This window comes from Hydra vulgaris, chromosome 09, assembly GCF_038396675.1.
Source record: "Hydra vulgaris chromosome 09, alternate assembly HydraT2T_AEP".
Lineage (NCBI taxonomy): Eukaryota > Metazoa > Cnidaria > Hydrozoa > Anthoathecata > Hydridae > Hydra > Hydra vulgaris.
In genome coordinates this window covers 22,058,717-22,084,748 of record NC_088928.1, presented here as the reverse complement: position 1 = coordinate 22,084,748, position 26,032 = coordinate 22,058,717, and the positions used below count along the sequence as shown (strand labels likewise).

At 27.1% G+C, this 26,032-nt stretch overlaps 1 protein-coding gene and 1 long non-coding RNA gene across 3 annotated transcripts; one reads left to right on the top strand and one right to left on the bottom strand.

The window, feature by feature from the left end:
• Window positions 1–282: 282 nt before the first annotated feature.
• LOC100208163 (uncharacterized) lies at window positions 283–16,939 on the top strand. Of its 2 annotated transcripts, XM_065805057.1 has the most exons (14): window positions 283–944; window positions 2,638–2,715; window positions 7,432–7,470; window positions 7,920–7,934; window positions 8,434–8,496; window positions 9,004–9,145; window positions 9,243–9,291; window positions 11,184–11,250; window positions 12,170–12,196; window positions 12,424–12,480; window positions 15,397–15,542; window positions 15,729–15,842; window positions 15,916–15,982; window positions 16,105–16,939. In XM_065805057.1, exons 1-14 carry the CDS (start codon window positions 870–872, stop codon window positions 16,150–16,152), a joined length of 987 nt encoding a protein of 328 aa, XP_065661129.1. In that variant the 5' UTR covers window positions 283–869; the 3' UTR covers window positions 16,153–16,939. The 2 variants fall into 2 exon arrangements, with proteins under 2 accessions (XP_065661129.1, XP_065661130.1); XM_065805058.1 differs by lacking the exon at window positions 12,424–12,480.
• Window positions 16,940–22,666: 5,727 nt separating this feature from the next.
• Window positions 22,667–23,517, bottom strand: LOC136085045 (uncharacterized). The gene is made up of 2 exons (XR_010641031.1): window positions 23,035–23,517; window positions 22,667–22,917 (listed from the first exon to the last, which is right to left on the bottom strand). It is a non-coding gene; the product is annotated as an uncharacterized LOC136085045 (long non-coding RNA).
• Between the last annotated feature and the right edge of the window lie 2,515 nt (window positions 23,518–26,032).

The window sequence follows — 26,032 nt, the reverse complement described above, 5'->3', positions numbered from 1 at the left end:
TTTTTAAATTTTGAAAAACTACTTTAGATTTTTCTAATGGAAAAACGCTTAAGAAATTTATGAGAAAATATTTAATTTTGTAAGAAATGAATAATTCAATGGTTAATTTTTCTTAACCATTCACAACTATAAGTGACGATCGAACGTTTTAGATTTTTTCCATTTAAAATTTTAAAGCGCATTAGTTCAATATTCAATCGCCAATTCATCTTCTCAGCAGGTTTCAAATGCCCTCCTTCAATAACTTCTATGCATATCAGTCATAGATTGAAAGAAAGCATTGGTTTATTAGAAGGAAGGAAAAAAATGTTCATGATAAATACTGCTGGTTTGTTCGTAATTTTCTAGTATTTGTAAAGACACGAAGCAAAGTAGCACTTCCAAAAGAATACGTTGCTTTTTTTGGTTTATTAAGTTTGTTGCAAACAAATAAGAAATTTTTTGTTTGTTTTAGGCGTGTTGCGATAGAGATTTTGTTTGATCTGTGTGGAAAAGAATTTATTGTATAATTTCAGCCGTTACGCGTTATTGTAATCTTGCACAATAGCGTTTCGTTTGAAGTATTTAGATTGATTTCAGCTCTTTTTTTTTTGAAAAGATAAGATTAAAATCAACTAAAACTTGACAAAAAAAATAAAACAAAAAACGTTAAGTGGTTTATCTAAAAAAAAATCTTGTAATCGTTTGTTTTAAGCCTTTTCTAAATTCAAAAAACGTTAAAAAAAGGCAGCAACAACGGCACAGCGCGAATAAATGCACCACACGCGCACGTAAAGCACTAGCTCACTAAACACCATCAATTCTTTTGAAATTTTTTCATTAGTCCACTGCATAACACTTTGTAAACAGCACTGCATTAAAGTGGAAGAATGACTCTAGACAGAAGTATGGATAATAATTCTGTATCAAGTGATTCAACACAAGGCGACGACTCTCAGCAAGAGGTTTGTTTACTTGGACTTTTTTTTTGTTGTAAATTTAGACCTTGTTTGTTTTAAATTTAACTAAAATTTACGATCCACTATTGTAATAATTTTTAAGTGTAAAAAAAAATAAAAATATAGACACAAATATTAACAAAAATAAGTTAAAAATAATACTCTATCTGTGTAAAAGCAAGATATCTAAAAGACGTGTTTTAAACATGAAGAATAAGTTAAAAATAGGGTTGTATCTGTGTTAATAGGTGATGTGATAAAGACATCTAAAAATGACTGTATCTGTGTAAAAGTAAGACATGCTTTAGACATCTAAAAGTGTACAACATATCTTGTATTTATTAAGTTACTTCTCTCAACGTGTGTGAGTATTTAGGGACATGTTTAACTTTGCTTGTAACACTTTTTTCTATTTTGAAACGTAACTTTCGATAGACTTATTATTTTGCAAGGTATTTGCAGACCGTTAAGAATTAGTGACGCTTTATTAAATACGCAGATTTTTTTTAAAGCAAAAAAAACAACGTTTTTTCTAATCTTTTAAGAGAAATTTTATCTTTGAGCAATTTTAAAAAATCTGCGCGTTTTACGTTTTGCGAAGTTTTACATTTTATTAGATTTAAATTTTTGGTGTATAATAATATTTAATAAGGTGGTGATAAAACGACTTGTCGCCAAAAGCTCAACATTTTTTTTAGATTACATTAAGCATGAATTTCAACAATATAACGATTAAATAAAATAAGTTTAATCATGAGATTGATGAGTAATTCTGAGTGAAATGAAACGTTTTTAGTGTTTTACTGCAGTTTTAATAGGAAATTTACAATAGCTTTTAATGCGCATAATAATCCCAAAATAAATTTAACTGCAAAAAAATACTTTAGGATTAATTCCTTGAAAAAGAAACATTTTTCAAATCGTTATGAACTCTTACTTTCATTTTGCTTTGTTTTGTTTAGTTTACTAAAAAAAAAAAAAAAAAAAACTTCTATTTTCCTATAAAAGTTGATTTCTAACAAAAAATGTTGAGTGAAAAAAATAAATGCTGTTTTGGAGCTGTATCTTGCACTGAAACCACATTTTAAATAGTATTTTTTTTTTCATTAATCATACATGCTGATTTAAAGAAATGCAATAAGAAACTAAAATAAAAATGTGACAAAGTTATTAAATATTAAAATAAGAAATTTGATAATATCTTTTGCTTAATTTTTTGCTTATATCAAAATAAATCTTTTTAAAGTAATACGGAAAAAAACTCAAAAAAAGCGCTGTTTTTAAGTGTTGAATTTTTTTTTTTTATTAATTTATTGTTTGTACAACCATGTTTATTAAATAATTTTTTATAAGTTTGATAGTTTTGTTTATTTTATTAAGATTTTGCCCCTGATTTGAATCGCTTGAAAACTTTTGGTGATGAAAGTTTCTATATACTGTTTGATACTTTTTAAAATTTTTTAAACCTAGTTTTTAAATTTTAAAACAAACTTTCGTCACCGAAAGTCTTAATACGATCGTTTGTTACTTCATTGGTACTTTTAACAAATATTTTTTTAAATTTACGTTTAGTTCTTGGTACACTTTTTTTGTAAATTAAAATCTTATAAATGCAGTACTTGCAGGATACGGCTTCTTTTTTTATATCAAAAACAATTGTTTTATGTCAAACATTTAACTTTAAACTTTAATTTTTTAGGTTCGCACTTTATTTGTAAGTGGTTTGCCTATGGATACAAAACCTAGAGAAATTTATCTAATGTTTCGAAGTTATTCAGTAAGAAAAGTTCATATTTATCTTTCAAACATATGTGACATTATATTCAGTGAATTTATGTGACTCATACTCAAGGTTGAATTTAGAGCGTCCGTGGGGGGTTTCAGGTGGATTTCTTTGTCTAGATTTTTTTAAGAGGCCATAGAGAAATAAGGAATGTCTTCACACAACTTTAAATAACTAAAATGTCTGTGATTTACGTGCTCGTCTCTTTAATATGTATTTATTAACAACGTAAATTAGCACTTTAAAAAATTAATTCTGATTTTGTCTGATCTTTCTATTTTTTTTATTTCCCTGAAACATTTTTAAACAAGCTTTTGTTCGTTAAAAAAGGACGTTTTTCAATTATTTATTAAAAGTTATATAAAATTTTGAATTTTAATTATTTTTAATAAATTATGAAAAACGTGTTATCACAAAACTATTTAACTTTTCTTTCAAAAAGAACTAATCTAAATGGTTTTCGCGATAAAGACTTTTATAAATTACTAGTCTGGTTTACTCGACTGTAACGCTACAAAATAAAATAAATGGTTTCTTCCTCTTCTGCCCAATTTTTTATTTAAAAATGTATGATTTAATTGTAGAAAAATTAGAAACTATTAATTATTTATATGCCTAGTTTTATCTTTTAAATCGTCTAAAATTATCGATAACAGCAACAACAACAAAATACATTAATTTGAAACACACGTGCATGGTTGTTGTACAAATTATTCAAACTTAAATAGCGTTTTGTACAACCGCTTAAACTTATAATAAATATTTAATATTTATATTTAGATGTTAATTTGAAAACTCGTCTAACAAACTTTATTGACATTTCTTTTCTCAATTATAATTACTAGACAAAACAATTTGAAAAAGGCATTAAAAGGTATGAGGGATGTTAAAAGGTACTTATTGCTGTTTGTAAGAAGATACTTTTCCAGAACATGTCCTTGGTTACAATTGAATAGCAAAGCAGAGATGCCTACGATTTACTATATCGTACGATTTATTTCATACTAAGATATACTAAATCGCTAAATCGTATAACGAAGTAAAAAATTAAAACTATTTACATTAGCTTAATTGACAACAAATACTTAACAACGGTTTTAATCTATAAAGTATCCTGCAAACGATTGAGATTCAATTTGTGTTTGCAAATTAGTATAAACTCAAAATTCAAGTAATCTATTTGAAATAGAATTAAAATTTAGCTTTAGTAACCTTTTTACCTTTTTAATGAACGTAGTCTTGGAGATTTCTATTAATAGTCCTTCTTCATTAAATCGCAATTTTTTTCTTTTTAACTAACTAAAATATTTATAACATTTAAAAAAAGTTATTCTAATCAATATTTGGAGCCATTTTAAGTTCGATTTTTTTGTAACATTTGTTTTAAAAAAATGTTTTAAAAATAGTTAAAGAAATTAAAAGTTTCCTAATTTGCTTTTAACAGTTTTATTCCCTGCAATTTTTTTTTTAATTACTTAAATAAAGTGTTTTTTAAAGCATTGAATGATCAGCGGTAATCAATAAAAAATAAATAATAAATAGTTTATTATTTATTACAATTAAAAATTATGATAAATTATTTATTATAATTTAGGTTATTATGTTGAAACAGAAATGTATAAAAAACAAGAGCTAAAAATATAGGACTATAAAGAAATCCTTAAAGAAATCCTTAAAGAAATCCTTAAAGAAATCCTTAAAGAAATCCTAATCTTCTGAAAAGATATAATAATTAATATACAATATATCACCCACATGCGGTGTGTATGTTCATAGCGTACACACCGCATGTGGGTGTAAGCTATCCACAATTTAAAGTAGAGAGTTTGAAATTTTCAGGGACCTACTATTGGGTTAAAATATTTTTAATCAGTAAATTATAGAAAGAATACATTTTTTATTGTGATTGATAGTGGTGCTTCGTATTCCGTAAACCGGTAGGTTTACGGAAGTTAAATGTTAAATCAATTAGCGGCTTACGAAAACTTAAAGCTAAATCTTATATTATGAAAACAAATTATGAATGCTTGTAGACGACAGGATAGTTATTATTTCAAACGTTTACTAAGTATTTGAATTTGAATATATTGATATACAACTGAATATTTTAATATACAGCTGAATATATTAATATGCAAACCTTATTCGGTTGTACAAATTCATATCTATATTTATTTATGATAATAAAAATAGTCTCGTTATTTGTTTCTGAAATGACTTAAATTTGTATAAAATAAAATAAATATTTTTTATAAAGAATATACCCAGCGGGCACAGACGTTCGTGGGACGTCTATACGACGTCTTTTGGACGTTACATGTCCGTAGAACGTCCTTAAGACGTCCAGGAGACGTTCTGTCCCTGCTGAGTAAGCTTACTTAATAAGAAAATTCAAAAGGAAGTGGTTTAAATATAAAATAGTCCAAGTACCATTTTCCCAATTAAATCTTAAAAAAGGTTCCAATTCATTAACTGAATGTACAAAAAGGTCTCAATTTGCCGACTATATTCGGCACAGAATCTAAAAAATGACGTTTTTTAAACGTTTAATAGACGTTTAAAAGACGTCTAATTTACGTCCAGTACCCACTGGCTAAAGGTATTATTATATAGAATGTAATATATATATATATATATATATATATATATATATATATACATATATATATATATATATATATATATATATATATATATATATATATATATATATATATATATATATAATTATATATGGTTTTATATATAATTATATATTAATCATTCAATGGTGGCGTTCCCTCTCATACTGCGCTTTGCGCTGGCATTATTTACGGCATTTTCGCGCTGGCAATAATACTGGCATAAAAATAATAAAAAGATAAACGTTGTGCTAAAGGGGTTGTCATATATTACGTCACGCTCTATGAAGGGGAGGGTTAGTGGTTGTGTGACGACTCATACAAAACTTGCTACTAAAGTGTTACGATTTTGTGACGAGGAGAGGGGGAGGTCGAAAACGGTCAAAAATTCCTTAACGTAATTTACGGACGACCCCAAGCCCATTCTCCAGTGGTGGATAAGGATTTTTCGCTTCCTGGGGCTATTTTTTTTTGAAGGTAAAATATATATACAAAAAAAAAAAAAAGTTTTTAAAACTATTTCCTTTAATCCACCACTGCCATTTCCCTTAATCCATCACTGCCATTCTCTTTCTGACGGTATTTCAGGCATCCATTTTATATCCAGCATATTTTTTAATAAAATAACCGTTATTGTATGGGTCAATAATTGTCAGGCTTTTATTTATCATTTTGAATAAAAAGGTCTTACTGTTGTACAGTGTACAACTCACAAATTATACAGCAGTGTAATAAGCAAGTATCGTTTCCTTCCTAATCTTTTTATTAAACAAGTTTATGGCAGCATCATTCTTATGCCGACATTAATCCTTCAGGAAGTAACCAGTTGCAATAAAACTTGGTACCATTGAGTTAGTAAACGATGTGAAGCCCAGTTAATCCAACCACCATTATGAAAAAAAAAATGTTCAGTTTCGTGAGGTTGTATTGTCATTCCTGATTGAACTTTTGTTCAAATAAAACGCAGGTTTCCATTAGAACAAAACAGGGTTTAGGCACAGATGCCCCTATTAGACCCAAAGCAGACTCTTTTGAGAAATAAACCATCGATCATCGCAGCAAAAAAAAAATAATAATTTCCCAAATATTGTTGCAGAAGACCACTTGGATTAATAACGAGATCTGGCGTCAACTATAATGAGGATCCTTCCGCATTATGGTTGGGACCACAAAAAGTAAAAAAATGCTAATAACAGGAAGAAATTTGATATTTTGTATAGTTATAATTAATTTAGTATACCGTAGTATACTTTTAGTTAAGATAATATTTTTGGCTTAGGGTTACTGTTAACAGCCACCTTCAATTAACAGTGCCGTAAAAATGATTTTTACTTTAATTTAATACTGTGTACATAATCTGGGAATTTCTGGAGTTTTTGGGAGGGGAAATCTGGGGTCTTCTCATAAACTCAAGTGGTAACGTTGGTAAGAACCCAAATATCCTCTTATCGCTTAAATGATCCATATAAGCTTTTTTTTCAGAATTCAATATTATAAAAATCTGGTTAAACTCTGTTTTTTTTTTTTTACTCATTGCTCTTCTGTATGTATTCCTAGTGTGAGATTGATGTAGCTTAAGCTTAAATTAGCTCAGATTAAAAGGCATAAAATGGCGTATAAAAGACAAATAAATTTAAAATTAAATGCAAAATGCAATAAAAACATTTTAATTTGAAGAAAACCAGAGTTTTAATTATTGAAAATTTATATTAACTTTTTTACCATTTAAAAAATGTTTTTTTTTAAAAAGTGTTTTACTTGTTACACATTTAAAAACAAGTTTTAAAATAATTTTTTATAATAAATGTCCAATACATTTGATATACGATGTTAAATAATTATCTTTTTGTAGCTTGCTGCTTTTTGCTGAAAATTGCAATATTAAAATGGTTTTTTGTTTGAAAAATATTTAATATTTTTAATTATTAGACTTTTTTTAAAAAAAGGAAAAACAAAAATGACAAATAGAGAGTATTAAAGCAATTATTTAAAAATCCCTGTTAGTCTATCATATATACTTTTTTTTATTGTAATACTTTTTTAAATATCTTTTTTTTAGTGCATTTTTTCTTTTTTGTTTAAATTATAGGGCTACCAAGGTTCTTTGTTAAAACTAACAGGAAAAGAAGTAGGTGCATAGAACATAATTTTATTTCTTAAGTTATTTATGATAATATAATAGTAATAATATAACATGATATTAGTTTTTATCATATACATATATATATATATATATATATATATATATATATATATATATATATATATATATATATATATATATATATATATATATATATATATATATATATATATATATATATGTATATATATATGTATGTATGTATGTATATATATATATATATATATATATATATATATATATATATATATATATATATATATATATATATATATATATATATATATATATATATATATATATATATATATATATATATATATATATATATATGTATATATATATATATATATATATATTTATTTATTTATTATTGCGTTATGTAATAAAGTTAAAGCTCTTTTTAAATTTTAGTTTTATTATTTTCATTTTAGGGGAAAAAGGCCACTGTAAGCAAATGTTTTTTATTTAGGGAGAAAAGATTACTGTGAGTAAATGTTACATATTTTTATTGGATGTTTATTGCTAGTATATTAAATGAGAATTATGGGTTTTTAGCCTTATATATACATTTTTAGTTTAATTTTTTTTTCTCGATTTAATAGTTTTAATATTTTGTAAATTAAATAACTACATCTATACCTAAAAAACCAATAAAAAAAAAAGTAACTCAGTAACGTTATTTACTTAACGATGTTTATTTAATTTGTACACGTATCCATTAGTTTAAGACTCTATTGTTTCATATTGACCCCTGACAACTAGGTTTTTTAAATAAATGTGAATGAATAATTTTTTTCCATAGCAGTTGATAAAAAATATGTTTAGAACTCTAGACTTTATATAGAGTTCTAAACATACTAAACAAGTGTAAGACCTTTAGTTGTGATCAGCGCAGTTATCATTAATTTTGTTATATTAATGTCTTTCATTTTTATAAATTTATAGCCTGTTGCATTTGTCACATTTGAAAACAGAGAACAGGCAGAAGTTTGCAAGGCTGAACTTCAGGTAGCTTTTATGTTGTTTTATTATTATTATACTTAAATAGTATTTCCAGTTTCTATTTGACAGGATAAATTGGAAGATACCTATAATATTACTTTTAATTGTTTCTGAAGAAACAGAACAATAAAAAAAAAATTAAAGTTTAAACTACTAAAAAAAGATTATTAAGGGACTTTGTTCACAATAAAATCAAAATCTATTTAAGGACTGTGGGTATTCAAACAAACTAAAATTGTGTTGTACAAATGCATTTACACAACACGATTTTAATTTTATTAACAAGGCTTTATGTGCTACTGATTAAAAAGCCTTAACAAGGATTCTAAAAAAGGCTTATCTATTGAAAATCAATGTTTTTAAAATTGTTTTTGATAAGATTGTCTTTTTGAAATTACTCCAGATCTAAATTATAAAACTACTTCAAAAAAATTTTTCAGTTCATTCTGTAAACTTTGCTGATTTTTATACCTATTATCTTTTTCTTTCTTTAATTTAATTTTTTATTTTCAGGGAATTCGTTTTGACCCAGAACTGCCTACTTCTATACGAATAGAGTTTGCTAAAGCTAATACAAAAGTTACAAAACCAGTGTTAATTCGTCCACCTTCTATCTCAGGAACAACAATTATCCCTGGGCCAGGATTTCCTGGATGTAAGTTCTAAGAACCAAATGTGGAGTTTTAATAAGATTTTTTTTTCATGTTTGAGTTTGCAATAGTTTACCATTTTTATTTATTTATGTTTTTTAGTTGAATTGACACCTGGCATTTTTACTCCAGATATGCAATGGGCACAAAAGTAGGAATTAATAAACCTATACATAATTTCAAATACAATTTTTACAGCTATCAGATTTTATTACAAATTTTTAACTTGTCTATATACATTTTATATATTCTATTTATGTTTAATTGAATATTATATTATTAATAATTTAATTAAGTAGTGTTTGCCTATGCTCTCTGATTATCACTCAGTATGTGCTCTTCAGTAACACTAAGTGGTAACCAGTCTTTAATATCTCCTCCTAATAAGTTTCTCTATTGTAACTTCTAATAAATCTAAATTTATTTATTGTGGTTTGGTAAAAAGTTAAACAATAAGTCTTAAAGTGATAATATAAGTCATCACAAATGACATCACAGAAAAAACAGAAACTTTTTGCTCATACAACAGATCTGAACTCCCAACTGGATCAAGTTTTAATGTTTTGAAGTTATAAATGAAAAAAAATGTTTAAAAAAGAAAAAAACTATTATTTGTTCAAGCAAAGAAATGTAAGATTTTTCAAGGGCTACCATTTGCATCAGCAATTTGAAGTATATATTGAATATTCAAATTATTCCAGAAATTCTGAACTTCTTGAGTCTTTGATATAGGATGAATACATCTTAGCTTCTCTAGACCCTGAATAAGGGTCATGCAATAAAGAATTATTAAGTTAACTAAAATAACTAAACCAAAATAAATTTCAAGTTAAATAATAAATAAAATTACTAATAAAAAGTAATATGAAAATCAGAAAAAATTTTAGCTTTGTAATTATTTTTGAATGTACTACTTTGCAATAATATTATCTTGCAAAAAAATCTATCCTGTAAAATTATATTTGACGGGATAGGTATTATATGAGTCTCTCAGTGCACAGTTCGATTAACTCCACTTTTTGAAAAATCTCTAAATTTAATATTTCATATTTGATTTAGTCACAGCTTTTTGCATTTTTAATAAATTTCCCAAATAATAAAAATTAAGTTCATTAAAGTACAATTTTTTATATCAAAACAGGAATTTTTAAAATGTATGTTATTTCATTGCTTTTCTCTACTTTAATTTTTATGGAGTTGATCAAAGAGTGCACTGAGAGGCTCATATCTTGCAAGCATATATAACCTTACCTAATTTAATCATTTATATGTAAGGATTTATAAAATAGACAATATTTATATTGTCATTGTTTATATCATTTTTTATTTATTTTTGATTAATGGTGTTTTAGTAATTTTAATAAATTTCTATTGGTTTCAACAGATTAATTTTTTTCATTTTAACATATTGGAAATTTTTCTTTGAATTAGTTAAAACCTTGAAACATCCAAATTTAGATTTAGAAAGTTAACAAATTATGCGGATAGTATTAAAACAATATCATAACGTCTTTTAAATATCTAGAAAACCATACAAATTGTTATTATAGATAAACATTCACATACAAGTTCAAAATAATGATTAATAATAAAATAAATTAATAAGATGTTTTATTCTTCATATTCTTCTTCAAAATCTTCTTCTTACTTATTGTTCATACATGTATCAAAGCATAACAAGCATAACCTTTTATACATGTAACAAAACAAATTTAATACATGTAATAGTAATTAAAATATTTTGTGCATATTTAATTTAACATTTTTGTTATAATAGATATTAAATGATCCATGTATAAATGGTAGTAGATAATAAATATAAAACCTAATATAAGCAGAATGATTCTAAGATAGCATAATGGCTTCCAGTTCTTTCTTTTTTGTGGTCCTGCATTTTTTCCTTACTTTCTAATTATTGGGTTGATTTTTCAAAATGTTAAATGTTTCAAAAGTAGTTTCAATCAATTGTCAACAACTACCATTGATACCATTGATTGTAGTTATTGACAGCTGCATTGTTTTATTAAGTTTTTTATCCTCTAGCACAAACTTTGTTGATATTAATGGTAACCACACTGCACTTCAACATCTTCACCCTGGCATAACAACTGTAAGTAGTGAGCTGAGATTTTTTGTTTTTTGTTTTCATTAATGACCATATTAATAATGCTAATCAGTACTAAGGTATATTGATTATGCACTAGTAATCATAGCTAGTATTGTGTTATTAGTGATTAATTATAGAGTGATATATATAGTGATTAATTATCGAGTGATTAAATATTAGTGATTAAAATCGAGTACTTGTTTTTATAGTAATTAGTGAATCAGTACAGAAAATGAGATTTAAATATTCACTTAGTTGTTTTTAGCTTTATAAAATGCATTAATGGCTTGTTGTAATCATTCTTATAATGTACTTATTGCGTTTTAAAATCTAAGAACCTTTACTTTATTTTTTTGATCAAGTTTGTACAAATTTATTTTATTAAAAATAATATTTGTTAGTTGTAACAATTAAAACTTGTGCAGAAGTAGCAGTAGTTGTTGTTTGTGTTGTTGTAGTAGTTTTAGTTGTTGTTGTTGTTGTAGTAAGTAATAGTAGTAGTTGTTATTGTAGTAGTAGTAGTTGCTGTAGTAGTAGTTGTTGTAGATGTTTTTGTTGTAGTTGTTGTTGTTACTGTTGTAGTAGTAGTAGTAGTAGTAGTAGTAGTAGTAGTAGTAGTAGTAGTAGTAGTAGTAGTAGTAGTAGTTATTGCTGTTGTTGTTATAGTTGTTGTAGTAGTAGTAGTAGCAGTCACAGTAATTTTTGTTGTAGTAATAATAGTTGTTGTTGTTGTTGCTATTGCGGTAGTAGTAGTAATTAATAGTATTTATTAAAAATAATTTTAGAAAATCATCTGTTCACTTTTTGAATAACATTTTGCCATTTGATGTTATGTTTATTGTTATTATTGTTATTAAAATTTTGATAGTTATTTCTATTTTTTTTTTTAAATTTGTGCTAATTACCTTTAAATTTATTTTAGTTACCTTTGGTTCATTCCCCGCTACTAGTAAGTTTAGTTATATTAATGTTATCTTGTATTAATATTATTTTGATTATAATTATAGTCTTTTATTAATAATCATTTAACAAATATTTTTTTATTTTAACTTTTTAAGTTTATAACGAACAGGAGTTGTATATATTGTTGTCATATTTCAAACAAGTTATTTTACTGAAAATTTGATTAATAATGCTTTTTTAAACAGTTACATTACTTATGATTATTTTTTTAAGGCCTATATCTCACCACTGGACCGGTTTCATGCTTTATCTCTGAATTTATCCCCTAATGTAAGTGCATATGTGTTATTCGTACACCACCATGCACTGCGTACATGCACTTTTCAACGGGTTTAAAAAAGCTAATTTTACATATATATATATATATATACATATATATTTATATATTTATATATTTATATATTTATATATATATATATATATATATATATATATATATACATATATATATATATACATATATATATATATATATATATTAATATATATATATATATATATATATATATATATATATATATATATATATATATATATATATATATATATATATATATATATATATATATATATGTACACACACACACATCTGATAACATACTAAGTTCAGCACTCTGACATCATACTGTAAAAGGGAGCTGTTTAATAGATCAATTATATTAAAAAAATATGCATATCTATATACGCTATAGTGAGTATATATATTAAATACAAAATATTAAGTGCAGCATTTAAAAAACATATTTCAAGGTAATATTTGTACAGAATTATTCTTTGCATCTAAAACTTCATTGATGAAGTCATTTTGAAATAACCATGTGAAAGAACTTTAATGCAATGATTGAAAGACTTCAAGGGTTTAAAAATGGGATTTTAAAAATTAAAGTGGTTTTACTTAATATATGGTGTAGACCTAAATCTGCAATCACCATGATTGGTTAAAATTTGTACGATTTTACATTGAGTTTTCTCAAAAACCACTTTATCAATCATAATGATTTTTTTTATAACGGTGCTTATGTAATTAGTTTTTTATTTCAACAAAAATAAATTATGACTTAACTTTATGACTTGCAAGTAATTTAATTTATTGTAAAGTATCATCTCCGACATCTCCGCAATTTGTAAAGTAATCTCATTTTTGTAAAGTATCATCTCTATTATCTCCACAATTTTACTTTGCATCACTTTTTTTTGTATCATTAATCCATAAATCTTGGAAATTTTTAAAACCATTTGCACATTTGCCTCTTTTCCTCAATATTTCCTTCACAATTGCCCAGTAAGACTCAAAACTCGCTGCTCAGGACAGTTTGGTGGATTAGCATCCTTTTGAACAAAGTTGACTATTTTTCTTATACCACCGCTTACTTTTTTAGAATAGTGGATCAATGCTAGATCTGGCCAAAATAAGGTTGGTTGTTTATCTTTTTTAATTAGAGAAAGTATTCATTTTTTTTAGCATTCAGTCACATATAGATCTTATTTCGAAGATTGATTTGTTAGCAAAAAAGAGCTTTTAAAACCACCACTGCAAATAGCCAAGTTTTTCAACTAAAATGTACTTAAATTTGTCACAAGCTTTATAAGGTTGTGACTGATAATAGTATTGATTACCAGGACGCATTGACTAATCTTTTTACCGTTAGTTTCAATGTCTTCTAAAATGCGTATATATTTTTTTATCATCAATTTTAACAAATATTTAGCTCATCATATTGCCTTTATTTCACCATCAAGCAACCCTTATGTAATTTTTACTGCTAATGTGCTTTCAGATTTTCCTTTTTTGAATGGTCTTTGAATGAAAAATCTACTGCATTTCATTTTTGTAGCTAAATCTAGTTGTGACTGAGTTTTTCAATGAATTGAGTGAACTATTGATTTTGCCTTCTTTTTGGAAATTAATCTTGATTTTCCATCACTTCCCGATTTTTTTTTTACAGTTTTGTTTTCCTTATAACATTTTATAACAATTCTGGTTTTGGAACTTTACATGCCTTTGAAATCATGGAATATGAAAACGATAGATATTTTTATGTAAAATTTCAAAACATTTTTTCAATTTTCAGACTCTTTACTCGACATTGCAAAAACTAACGAGAAGAAAACAAAACTACACTCACTCACAAAAAAATTAATTATATAAGCATCATTACATATATATATATATATATATATATATATATATATATATATATATAATATATATATATATATATATATATATATACATATATATATATATATATATATATTTATATATATATATATATATATATATATATATATATATATATATATATATATATATATATATATATATTTATATATATATATATATATATATATATATATATATATATATATATATATGTATATATACATATCTATATATATATATATATATATATATATATATATATATATATATATATATATATATATATATATATATATATATATATATATATATATATAACCCTCAAAATTTAGAAAAATTGTGTCAGCAATAATTTTTTTGCGAACCTGCTGCCAACCTTTTTTTAAAAGTAGTGTGGTCACAAATGTTCAGTCTTTGATTTAGAGATAGTTTAGTTTCCTGATTATAGTTAAGTGGAGGCTGATTCTTTAGCATTCCAAATAGGTTTCTGTCAAGCGTAAAGAAAACTTTTTTTGTATTCATTAAAGTGATATTTTACAAAAAAAATGGCGATTGGACAACAGGAACAAAAATACTCCTTAAAAAAAGCCCCTAGTAACTCCCTGATTCCTTTTTTTGTATCATAATTATTAATTAGATTTCAAATTTCATTAAAATTTTTTTAATTTTAAAAAAGATATATAAAGTTTATAAAGATAAATAAACTCATATTTGAACGTTATACAGTTTTAGAAAAAGAATCCTTAAAAATAAAGAATTATTTATCAACGAAATTACCTGAGGGTAAAACCAACCTCAACTTAAAACCTTTAAAAAAAAGAGCGGTGCTGATGGTAGCAATTTTTAATAAAAATTAAATCAAAGTTATTTTGTTTACATAGATTATTTATTTGCTTTTTATTTTCTTGCTGGTGCAATCTATGCAACTTCACTTTTTATAAATACCAGAAAAATAATTAGTAAGTAATACCATATAAATCTTGCTTTAATTATATAAATGTATTAGTTTTTTTATTGCTTAGCTTTCGTCAACCGTTAATATGCCAAGTCATTCGCCATTAATAGGGAATCCTATGTTAGGTTTAGACCATCAAGTTTGTACAACTTTGTTTGTTGCTAATTTGGGATATAATACAACGGAAGATGAACTCAAAAACATGTTTGGCAGGTATTTATTTTACTTTTTTGCTTACTAAAACATTTTTATTTTACATATGATTATGTTGGTAAAACCTTTTTTAGTCTTTGAGAAGTTTACCTTTTCATGTTTATAAAAAAAAAAAAAAAAGAGAAATTTAATATATAATGATTTATAATGCATGACTATATAACTCAATTATTATTTATACTCGAGGATTCCGAGTTTTCGTCGTCTCAAAATGCTTCGCAATAAAGGCACCACACCAGTCAGTTTTGTTGAATACAGTGATGTCATTGGAGCACTTCACGCTAAGAATATTTTTCATGGGTAAACTTTATATTTGTAAATAGTGTTTTATAGCTTTTTTGGTAAAAATTATAATTCTTTAAAAAATTTTTAGTGCTGTTTTGTTGACATCTGAAAATGGTGGTATTCGCATTGAATTTGCACGGAACAAAATGGGCGAAGTAAACTTTTACGGCATTTAATACCTTATGTCGAGTTAAAAGTAGTATGCTTTCCCTGTTATGCTTCATACCATTTCATTATTTTAGTACTTTTTAAGTTTTTTTTTTTTTTGTTGTTGCAGTCTGGTAAAAAGAATGACTTATCTTATGACATCCAAGTTCAAGGTTGAGAAGATATTGTTGGAATAAAAATACAACGAAGTATTTTTTTATACTTTTTATTTTTCCCGCTGGGAGTGTAATTTATACTTATAAAATTTTAAATTGATCAAACAAATTATTATTATTATAATTTTTTTCTAAGCTGTTTAATACATTATTTGCTACGTTTCTTTATATTTTGAAAAAGAAAAGTTTTAAAATCAGTTTTTCAATGTAATAAAACAATTTTTTTTAAAACCATTCAATGTCGTAAGTGAAGACTCGAAAGTTTAAAATTATAACCTTTTTTATGTTTTGTTTTTAAAATTATTTTATTCTAGGCTGCCTGAAATTCAGGTTTTTTGGTAGATTATTTAAAGGTTATTTATTGTTTTCTATATAAAATTAGGTAGTATTACGCTGCGCCCCTCATTTCTTAAAAATCCCTTCCCCTTTCTTCTCGCCCCATCTGATTTTTTCCCTTTCTTTTTCTTGTCCCCTCCCCCTAGATTCTCCAAATTTTTTATTCCCTTGTAATTAAAATTTCTCTTACGTTTATTTAACCTTAACAGGTTAATTGAAACTTTTATTCATATTTTTATATAAAATATTGCTAGATTTGTGGATTAGATTAAAATATTTAAACGAAAACGATTTAAATATAGTTTTATTTTCTAGTATCTTGTTCATATTGTTTATATGTTATTTTGTGATATACGAATTGACGTTGTTATATACGGTATGTTGTTATAAACTTAAGTTGTAGATATTTATGATAACTGTATGATGAATTATATAAATACAATTGGTTAGTAATTTTCCCTTCTTATTTTTTAAATTTTTAAATTGCCTCGGGGGTTTCTACACTGAGTTATTGAACTATAAATAACCAGATTTCATTTTAAATGTAAACTCAGTTTCAAGTTGAAATAAAAAAATTTTCTAGTTATTTAGTGAGTTAATTAAATTACGTACAGCCAGAGCCTTGTTAAACCCATCACAAGTTGCCTGTCAGATCAGAGAAATCAGAAAAAACAAGGGAATTCAGATAACTGCATGGAGTAATCAAAGAAATTGGGTTAAGTTTAGGAAAAATGACAATTTATTAAACTTAAGTAACTAAAGTAAATTGTATATCTTACGCGTAATATAATTTTTTTTTTGCAGTTTTATGAACTTTAAATGCGGATAGTATTATTGTTTATAATTTTGCAATTAAAGAGCAATTTTCTAAATGAATACAAATCTAATTTTTTTGAAGTTGAGTTTAGCTAATTTCAAATTAAATCAGCGAAAACAGGTAGTGGATCAGGAAAATCAACCTTAAAATATTGGCATCCTGCATCATCAGCTAAGTATACGCATCTATACCCTACTCGTATGTCACCTAATTTTGTGTGGCATTTACAGTAAATGATGAGCTGTAGTAACTAGATAAATTGAAAATTATTCAGTAGTTTAAGTTTTTCAACTAATGCTTCCTTAACAACGGAGCAATTCATAATGACATACAAACCACTTCTTTAGGACCCCCTCCCCCATTGTACGCACCCGCATGCCTTCAACGACATCCCTCCTTCCTCTGCATACGTAGACATTATTCATTACAAAATGAACTCCCTCCTTCCCCAACGCTTCAATTTTCAAAGCATTAAAAACAAAAAAACTTTTAGTCATTTTCGTCATTTTTAGATAATTTGTCAAAAACAAAGAGAAAAAGGAAAAACAAACGGTATTTGTAAAAATATATTTTTATACTTGTTATCTGACATTACCATTACCACTGTTATCTGACATTACATAACCATTATATAATGTAATAATTTTATGTTAAAATTTATGAATATGTATTAATATTTACGGCAATGTTCTTGATGATAAGATCATTTAGGCTTCTGCAAGTTTTTCGCGTTTTTATACAGTGTTGGTTTTTTAGAATGTCTGCTTTTGTTACTCTTTTGCCTCACATTTGATTTAAATTTGAGGTAAAAGCCGATATTTGATTTCTCACTATTTGTTTACTATTGATGTTTGCAAAGAGTTTTTTCCAATTATTTTTGTCGATAGCTTGCTTCGTTTCCTAGTCATGCTCGTTTGCTTGCTGATTTGATACGTTTGGAATAAAATTACATCACGCTTCCTTATAAAATAAAATGAAATGACGTTCTTGAACATCGCGATCCATAAATATAACTTGACTACTCATGTTATTTATTTAAACTAGCTGAGATCGGACCCGTAAAAATACGGGTCTTTGTAAGTCTATTCCAAACCGAACTTTTCTATACTTTTTTCTTACATATCCTAGCTTTCCGGATCTTTACCAAATAATCTTTACCAAATAACCAATAATTTCTATACATATCAATCCGCACCGATTAATTATATAACTATTCCTTATTTACTTCAATATTTTTTTAAAAACAGGTTATTCTGAAAAAAACATTCAAGAGCAAAAAACTTAACATCTGCACCTTTTCCGCATACGTAGAGCTTATATGAGACTTATAATCAGGTTTTTTTTAACTAAATGCATTTCATTGATAGCTCGGTGGTTAAGTGTGCTGTCATCAGTTTTGTTTTAGGGGGATCAAGACCTCTCTTTAGCGTAATACACTTTGAATTTTCTTAAATTTTGTTTGTATTAATGGCAAAAAAATAATAATAAAGCAAAAAAGAATTCAAAAAATTAAAATAAAATTTTAGAGTGTCCTTACTTTATAGATTATATATTTTATTATACGCAAATATTCCATATAATGACTGCAAACTCAACTTATTCTAAAGACGTTTACACTTACAGACGTTTTTACGTAACGCTATACAAATGGAAATAAGAAGATCTTAGACAACTAAAACATAGTCATAAAAATAAAGTTCATTCTTATGATTATAATTAAAAACTAAAGAATTACAGCCTCACCTATTAAACGCTAATTTAAAAGTCAAGCCAAAAAAATTTTGCGCATTGATGTCAGTTTGTGGCAAAATAAACATTTATGCATCAAGTTTCCTTTCGCTGACATTAGTTTTAATTATCTTGCATACAGTTACACAAAAAGTTATAAAACTGGTACAGATATATCATTTCAGCGATAAGAGTTTGTATATTATTACAAAAGTAATAAATAAATAGTTTTTGTCTTTATTAGAATATATTCCATAAAAATATATTCCATATATCTTTAATAAAAGGAGTTTTTAAACAAAATTTAAATAAAATCTTATTTCTAGTTTGTTTTTTTAGTTTTTTAGCCACAAAGTGACGTCACATACACAAACAAATTGTGTCTTGAACGATTTACGATAAAACCTCGTCTATTATTTTTAACAATGAGAAATTATTAAAAGAGAGGCAAACCTAAAACTGAAGTTTCAAAGTTTCCACTTGGATTGAGACAACATGTTTCGTATTTTTTTGATCTTGTCAATTTTTAAAAAATATAATAACATGCATACAAAAAATTAAAAAAAACAGAACAACTTGAGCAAAAAAGATTTGTAATTATTAGATAATAAGTTTACTTGTAATATAAGTATGATCCTGAATAAAACGTTATATAAGTGGATTTTTTACATTTTATAAATAATATACTTAAAAAATAACATATTTTTTTATACATATTGTTTATATTGGGATGGTTGAGCGCCAAAGCTGCCTATACAACAAAGTTTTAAAAAAATTAGTTTTATATTAAAAAACTATTTATAAAATATTTCTTTGCATTCACCAATTTATTATACTTAAAATTTTTAGGTGCACTGAACTGCAATTGCTTTAACTTTTTTGGTTTAGTGGCTTTAGTTAATAGCTTTTAAAATTTGTGTCAATTTATCTCATTTCAATATATTCGTTGTATCATCCATACTGTAGCCCATTTTTAAAACGCCTTAAGGTAAAATAAAATCAAATTTGAATTTTTTACCAAATAAGCTTGTTTTGATATCTACAAACGTTATTGAATACATATTTTCAAAGAGTTCTGAAAAAATTCATAAAAATTATTAGTTTCAAAAACGTTTCACAAAGAGTTTCTCCTAATAATTTTTTTTTAAATGCATTTTTCTCAAAATATGTAATAAGCATATTAAGGCGTTTTAAAAAACGGACATTTTTTTTTTTTTTTTTGCCTTTACAGCAGCACCTTTGTGAAGTAGCAGGACTGTCTTAATAAGTTTTTCCTTTATTAAGTTTCAGATAATTTTTTTTCAGACCATCCACAGCGTATTAGGACTAACTACCTAAGCGCATTAATAGCATAAGTATCTTAATAATGACACATACGCAACGAATTTTTTCTTCCGGTGTTTTGATGTTTTTTGAAATTTTAGCTTTTTTAAAAAATCTTTTCGTTTATTAAAGTGTATAATATCGTTACATATATTTGCATATAATTTCTATAAAACTTCAAAAGTATTTTGAAATAAAAAAAAAGTCATTAGTGGTACGTAGTCGAACCTCGGCTTATTTGTTTAGAAGCTCGGCGCGCTATCCACTCAACCACGCTGTCACGTTGATTAGCCAAAAATTTTTAAAACTATATAATAATTTTTTAACGGAAATAAATGTTGTACATCAAAATTAAGGAGAGCTTGACGCAAATCGATATTCATGTGAAAGTCAAACTGTAAAGCTTGATACATTTTTCAGTATGTTTTAATGTTACTTAATTCAAAATTTACGTACGTTAGATATTTTCATACACTTTTCTCACGCTTACAACAAAATGTACTGCCACGCTTTCTTGCCACTATCTCGGTTGCAATGGCAGCCAAGGGTTTCGTGTCAAACACGCTCGAAAAGGCACTACGAACACTTCTTAAAGGATTAAGTTCGGTAATAATATATAAAGATGAAAAAAAAAAAAATTGAATTTTGTTTTCTCAAAACAAAAACAAAAAAATGCCGTAGTCTGTTCAGTATTTCTGCTTGACAATAAAAAAATTATAATTAAGAAACTGTCGATGATGAGAAAAAAAAAAAAAAAAAAAAAAAAAAAAAAAAATATATATATATATATATATATATATATATATACTACTAAGATGCAAACACCAGTGTATTTTAGTGCCGGTCCCAAGCCCAGATAAATAGGGAGGGCTGCGTCAGGAAGGGCATCCGGTGTAAAAACTGCGCCAAATTAAATGATGCGGATCAACGATAGGAATTTCATACCGGATCGGTCGGGGCCCGGGTTAACAACGACCGCCTCTGGTGCAAGTAGATTTTGCTAAAAGGATAAAGATGGCTATAGTTAACACTTATTTTAAGAAAAAGGAAGAGCACAGGGTGACGTATAAGAGTGGGGGAAGAGGCACACAGGTCGACCATATCATCTGTAGGAGAAGAAACCTGAAAAAGGTTAGTGATTGCAAGGTGGTACCAGGAGAGAGTGTAGCTATACAGCATAGGATAGTGATATGTAAGATGGTTTTATAGGTGAAGAAGAATAATAGAGTGAGAGCAGAATCTAGGATCAGGTGGTGAAAGTTAAAGGATGAGGACTTTTGTGTAAAGTTCAGGGATAAGGTGAGATAGGCACTGGGTGGTGGTGTTCTGGATAACTGGGATGAGACGTCAAATACAGTAAAGGATCTGGCTAGGAAGATACTTGGTGTGACATCAGAACAGAAGAAGATAGACAAGGAGGCGTGGTGGTGGAATGAGGAATTTCAGGAAAGTTCAAGAGGAAAGGGGTTGGCTAAAAAGAATTGTCACTTTCATCAAAAGAAAGTAGACAGAAGAACAAGAAGATGTGTGGCAAGACAAAGAGAGCTGTGGTAAAAGCTAAAGAAAATGCATATATTAATCTGCATGAGAAGTTGAACACTAATGAAGGGGAAAAGGATCAGTACAGATTGGCAGACAGAAACCGTGATGGGCAGGATGTGCTGCAGGTTAGGATGATTGAGGATAAATATAGAAATATGTTGTCGAGTGAGGAGAGTCTTGGAAAGGTGGAAGGAGTAGACCTCCTAGCCACGGTATTTTACTTTCATGGCTGGCTAAAAAAAATTCTGCCCGGCTAGCTGATGGCATGAGAGGCTAGCCTACATTTTTGTGGCTGGCTAGCCGCCTGATTTTTTTGGCTGCTTAGCTGGCTATTATATATATATATATATATATATATATATATATATATATATATATATATATAAATTAGTAAAAACACTTTACTAATATATATATATATATATATATATATATATATATATATATATATATATATATATATATATATATATATATATATAAATCTAATTATTGATTACTTCAACACTGTGTTTCACCATCACTAGGTTCATCAGGAAGAATCCTGATGAACCTACTGATGGTGAAACACAGTGTTGAAGTAATCAAAAATTAGATAAGTGTTTTTACTAATTTAATTTATTATTGCTATGCAGATGTGTATATATATATATATATATATATATATATATATATATATATATATATATATATATACATAATTGTTTATAGTATAATAATGACATATATACAAGTATAATACTGACAGCATTAACCAAAACAAAACAAACTTTTGCATATAATAAATATTCATATATGAAATACAAAGTTAATCAAAATGAAATAAAAACATAAATAATGTCCTAATCCAAAAAATGCAAGACTTAGCTCATAGACCAGCATTTGGATAGTTATCGTGTATGAAACAAACTGCATTCATTCGAAATGGTGCCAAGGAGGATCTCTTTCCATTCAAAATTAAACCAGTCGTGCTAAAAAGGCATTCAACAGGTACACTGCCGATGCTCAATGCAAGATAAACCTTAAACAATAGAAACTATGTAAAATAAGCAACATTAAACTTCAGAAAAAAATTAATATTTGCTGTTATTTTTGTCACTAGTATTAGTTTAATGTCAAAAATAAAATTATCTTCTACCTTGGCTATGGATGCTAGAATAGGGAACTTTTCTGCATTATTTTTCCAAAACAGTAAGGCTGGTGATTGATTATCACAAATGGTAAGATAAAGATTTATTTCAGCTTGCAACCCATTGCTATTCTCTAATATTGCTCCAGAGTTTAGTGAAGATTTTGCAGTTTCCTGTAATAAAGTCAGTCTAAGTTTTTTAAAATCCTGCGCTGCGTTTGAGCTTTTACTATTTTGATTATTGTCAATGTATGACGCAGAGAAGTTAATCTTTTTATCGGTTCCTATTTGTGGTAAAATGTTTGAACCAAATAAAGAAGTTTTTATTTTGTTCTAGCTGTTTTTTAACAAAATTTCACATTTTTCCTTCGTCAAAACAACATCACAAATTGCTGGATCAAAACAACACGCTAATTCAACTAAATTAGTAACAACTAACCGTTTCTCAATGCATTTTCTAACTAACTTTTTATATTGTTTTATCGCAGAAGAATCTGTGACTTGAACAATGCAACAATTTTTAATTTTAGTTACCATGTGTGGAAGGCAAGACAAATTTGGTGTTCCCTCGCTAACAAGTAGAGTCAGTTCTCGAAATGGAGATAAAAAATTGCGCAGTTCTTGCAGAAGTTCTAAATCTTCAGGAAGAAAACATAAATCATACTTTCCAATTTTTTTTAACACTGTATCAAAATGAGTTTTTAGATCTAAGATAGATTCAATCATTTCCAAGGTACTATTCCATCTTGTTGGGACACTATTTTTTAAAGAACTGTGCTCATGACTTTTTATGACATTATTTTTAGCTTGTATGTCAAAATCTAGAAGTGAATACTCTTCAGAATACTCTTCAAGTGAACTCTCATCAGCTTGACTAACAGATTTAGTTAGCTGTGTTTGTGGAAGAATGCTTACATTTTCAGTTTCAATTTCAAAATCAAGAATTGGATCCTCTTCATCAGCTGTTAGCTCGTCAACATGAGTTGTAATTCTTTTGAACAACTCCTCGTCTTTCACAGTTTCAATTTCATTCGATAGCATATTTCCCTTAAAATGTAAAGCTTTTATTACTTCTTTGCATTTGCTTACTAGTAAAGTTAATTCTGGAATTTTTTTTAAGCTATCTGAGGTTAAAAGCAGATGAATTCCATGTGCGGTGCATGTTATACGTTCATGGCCTAATAGCTTTGATAATTTTTTCATATTAGCTGCACCATCAGTTGTGTTAAATAATAAAAAATGCTTATCTTGATGTAAAAATTCTTTTAAAACAGTTTTAACAAATCGATAAAGTTGCTCAGAAGTGTGCGACTCCACTGGCTGAACAGCCAATGTGAAAATTTTAAATCTCCAATCATGCACAACACTTAAACGAATTCCAAAATAAGGTAAACGATTACGCTTGTCAGTCCAACCATCCATCATCAAAGTTCCACTTACACATGATTGTAGAACTTCTAAGACTCTTTGTTTAACAGAAGTATAAACATCTTTTAGGGCAGATCCAGATATACAGTCAGATGATGGAGGCTAAAACGCTGTATTTTTTGAACAAAAACTTTTAAAGTTCTTTCTTCCCAGATCTTTCAACTGAACTAAATGGCTTAAGATCTAAACATATTAACAGACAAAGATCTCTGTTGAATTCAAATTGACTTTGTGCTGGTTTATTATTTTGTACAGTGCGGACCCAATTAGTAATTTTAGAACTAACTGGTTGCTCAAAAGTCTTTCCAGGTTTAAAAACAGCATGGTTTAGATGGTTACCAGAAGATGTCATTGTTGAAGTAACATATACCTTTGATAATCGACCTTCATTGACACGTGATTGCTCTTCGAAACAGTATCTGCAATACAACTGATTATTAAATAAATAATTTTGATTAATTTGGTTTCTTGAATCTTTCAAGATTAGTTGACCCATGAAGTCCCATGCTTTGGATGTAGAAGCCCTAGATTTGCTGTTGGACACAGGAATCCATCTCAGATCCTTGAGCAAGCAAATTGCTCCAGTTTTTTTTTCAATGGAAACAAATTTATTTACTCGTTCACGAACTGTATATATATATATATATATATATATATATATATATATATATATATATATATATATATATATATATATATATATATATATATATATATATATATATATATATATATATATAACAGAAGCAATAATGATAATTTGGACCTTTAGAATGATTGTTTCTTTTCATTTTAAAATTTAAATTGCGCAGATGACAACTTTTCTTTTCTTTTATGATAAACATTGACAACTGTTTTCGGACTGCAAGAGAATTTTTGTTATAGCGCGAAAATTAAGGTATTCGAGCATACGGTATATTAACACGAGACTCATGGATTTCCACGGTTAAACCAAAAACTATATTACGAAGCGATTGGTGATAGGTGATATGATAAAATTAAAAAAAAAATTAGACATAAACTAATTTAAAAATTTAAATCAATTAACTAACTATGATTTTAACGGCTGGCTATGGCGACTTATTTTTATGGCTGGCGAAGGCATTTTTCATAGCTGGCTAAAAATAAAGCAGTGCTTGGCGACGGCTAGCGGCTAATGGCGGCGGCTTGCGGGTCTAGGAAGGAGTATTTTGAGGAACTGATGAATCAAGAAAATGATAGGGAAGGAAGGTTAGAAGAGACAGAGTTTGTGAATTAGGAGGTTCCTCAGGTAAGCAAGAAGAAATGGCTGCAATTCGGAGAATGAACCGGATGATATTCCAGTGGAGGCATGGAAATGTTTGGGAGAGATTGCAGTGTAGTTTTTGACAGGGTTATTTAACAGAATCTTGGAAGGTCAGAAGATGCCTGAGAAGTGGAGACATAGTATAATGTTGCCAATTTTCAAGAATAAGAGCAACGTTCAGAGCTGTAGTAATTACAGAGGACAAAAAGTTGATCAGTCACAGCCTGAATATCTGGTAAAGAGTAGTGGAAGCTTGGCTTAGAGGTAAAGTAGAGATCTGTGAGCAGCAGTATG

Bases quoted from the DNA above. Each gene is read 5' to 3' on its own strand.
- LOC100208163 (XM_065805057.1), top strand. From the start codon at position 870: ATGACTCTAGACAGAAGTATGGATAATAATTCTGTATCAAGTGATTCA. The intron at 9,146-9,242 runs GTAAGTTCTAAG...TATGTTTTTTAG, and splicing joins TGGGCCAGGATTTCCTGGAT to TTGAATTGACACCTGGCATT. The intron at 12,197-12,423 runs GTAAGTTTAGTT...TATTTTTTTAAG, and splicing joins TGGTTCATTCCCCGCTACTA to GCCTATATCTCACCACTGGA.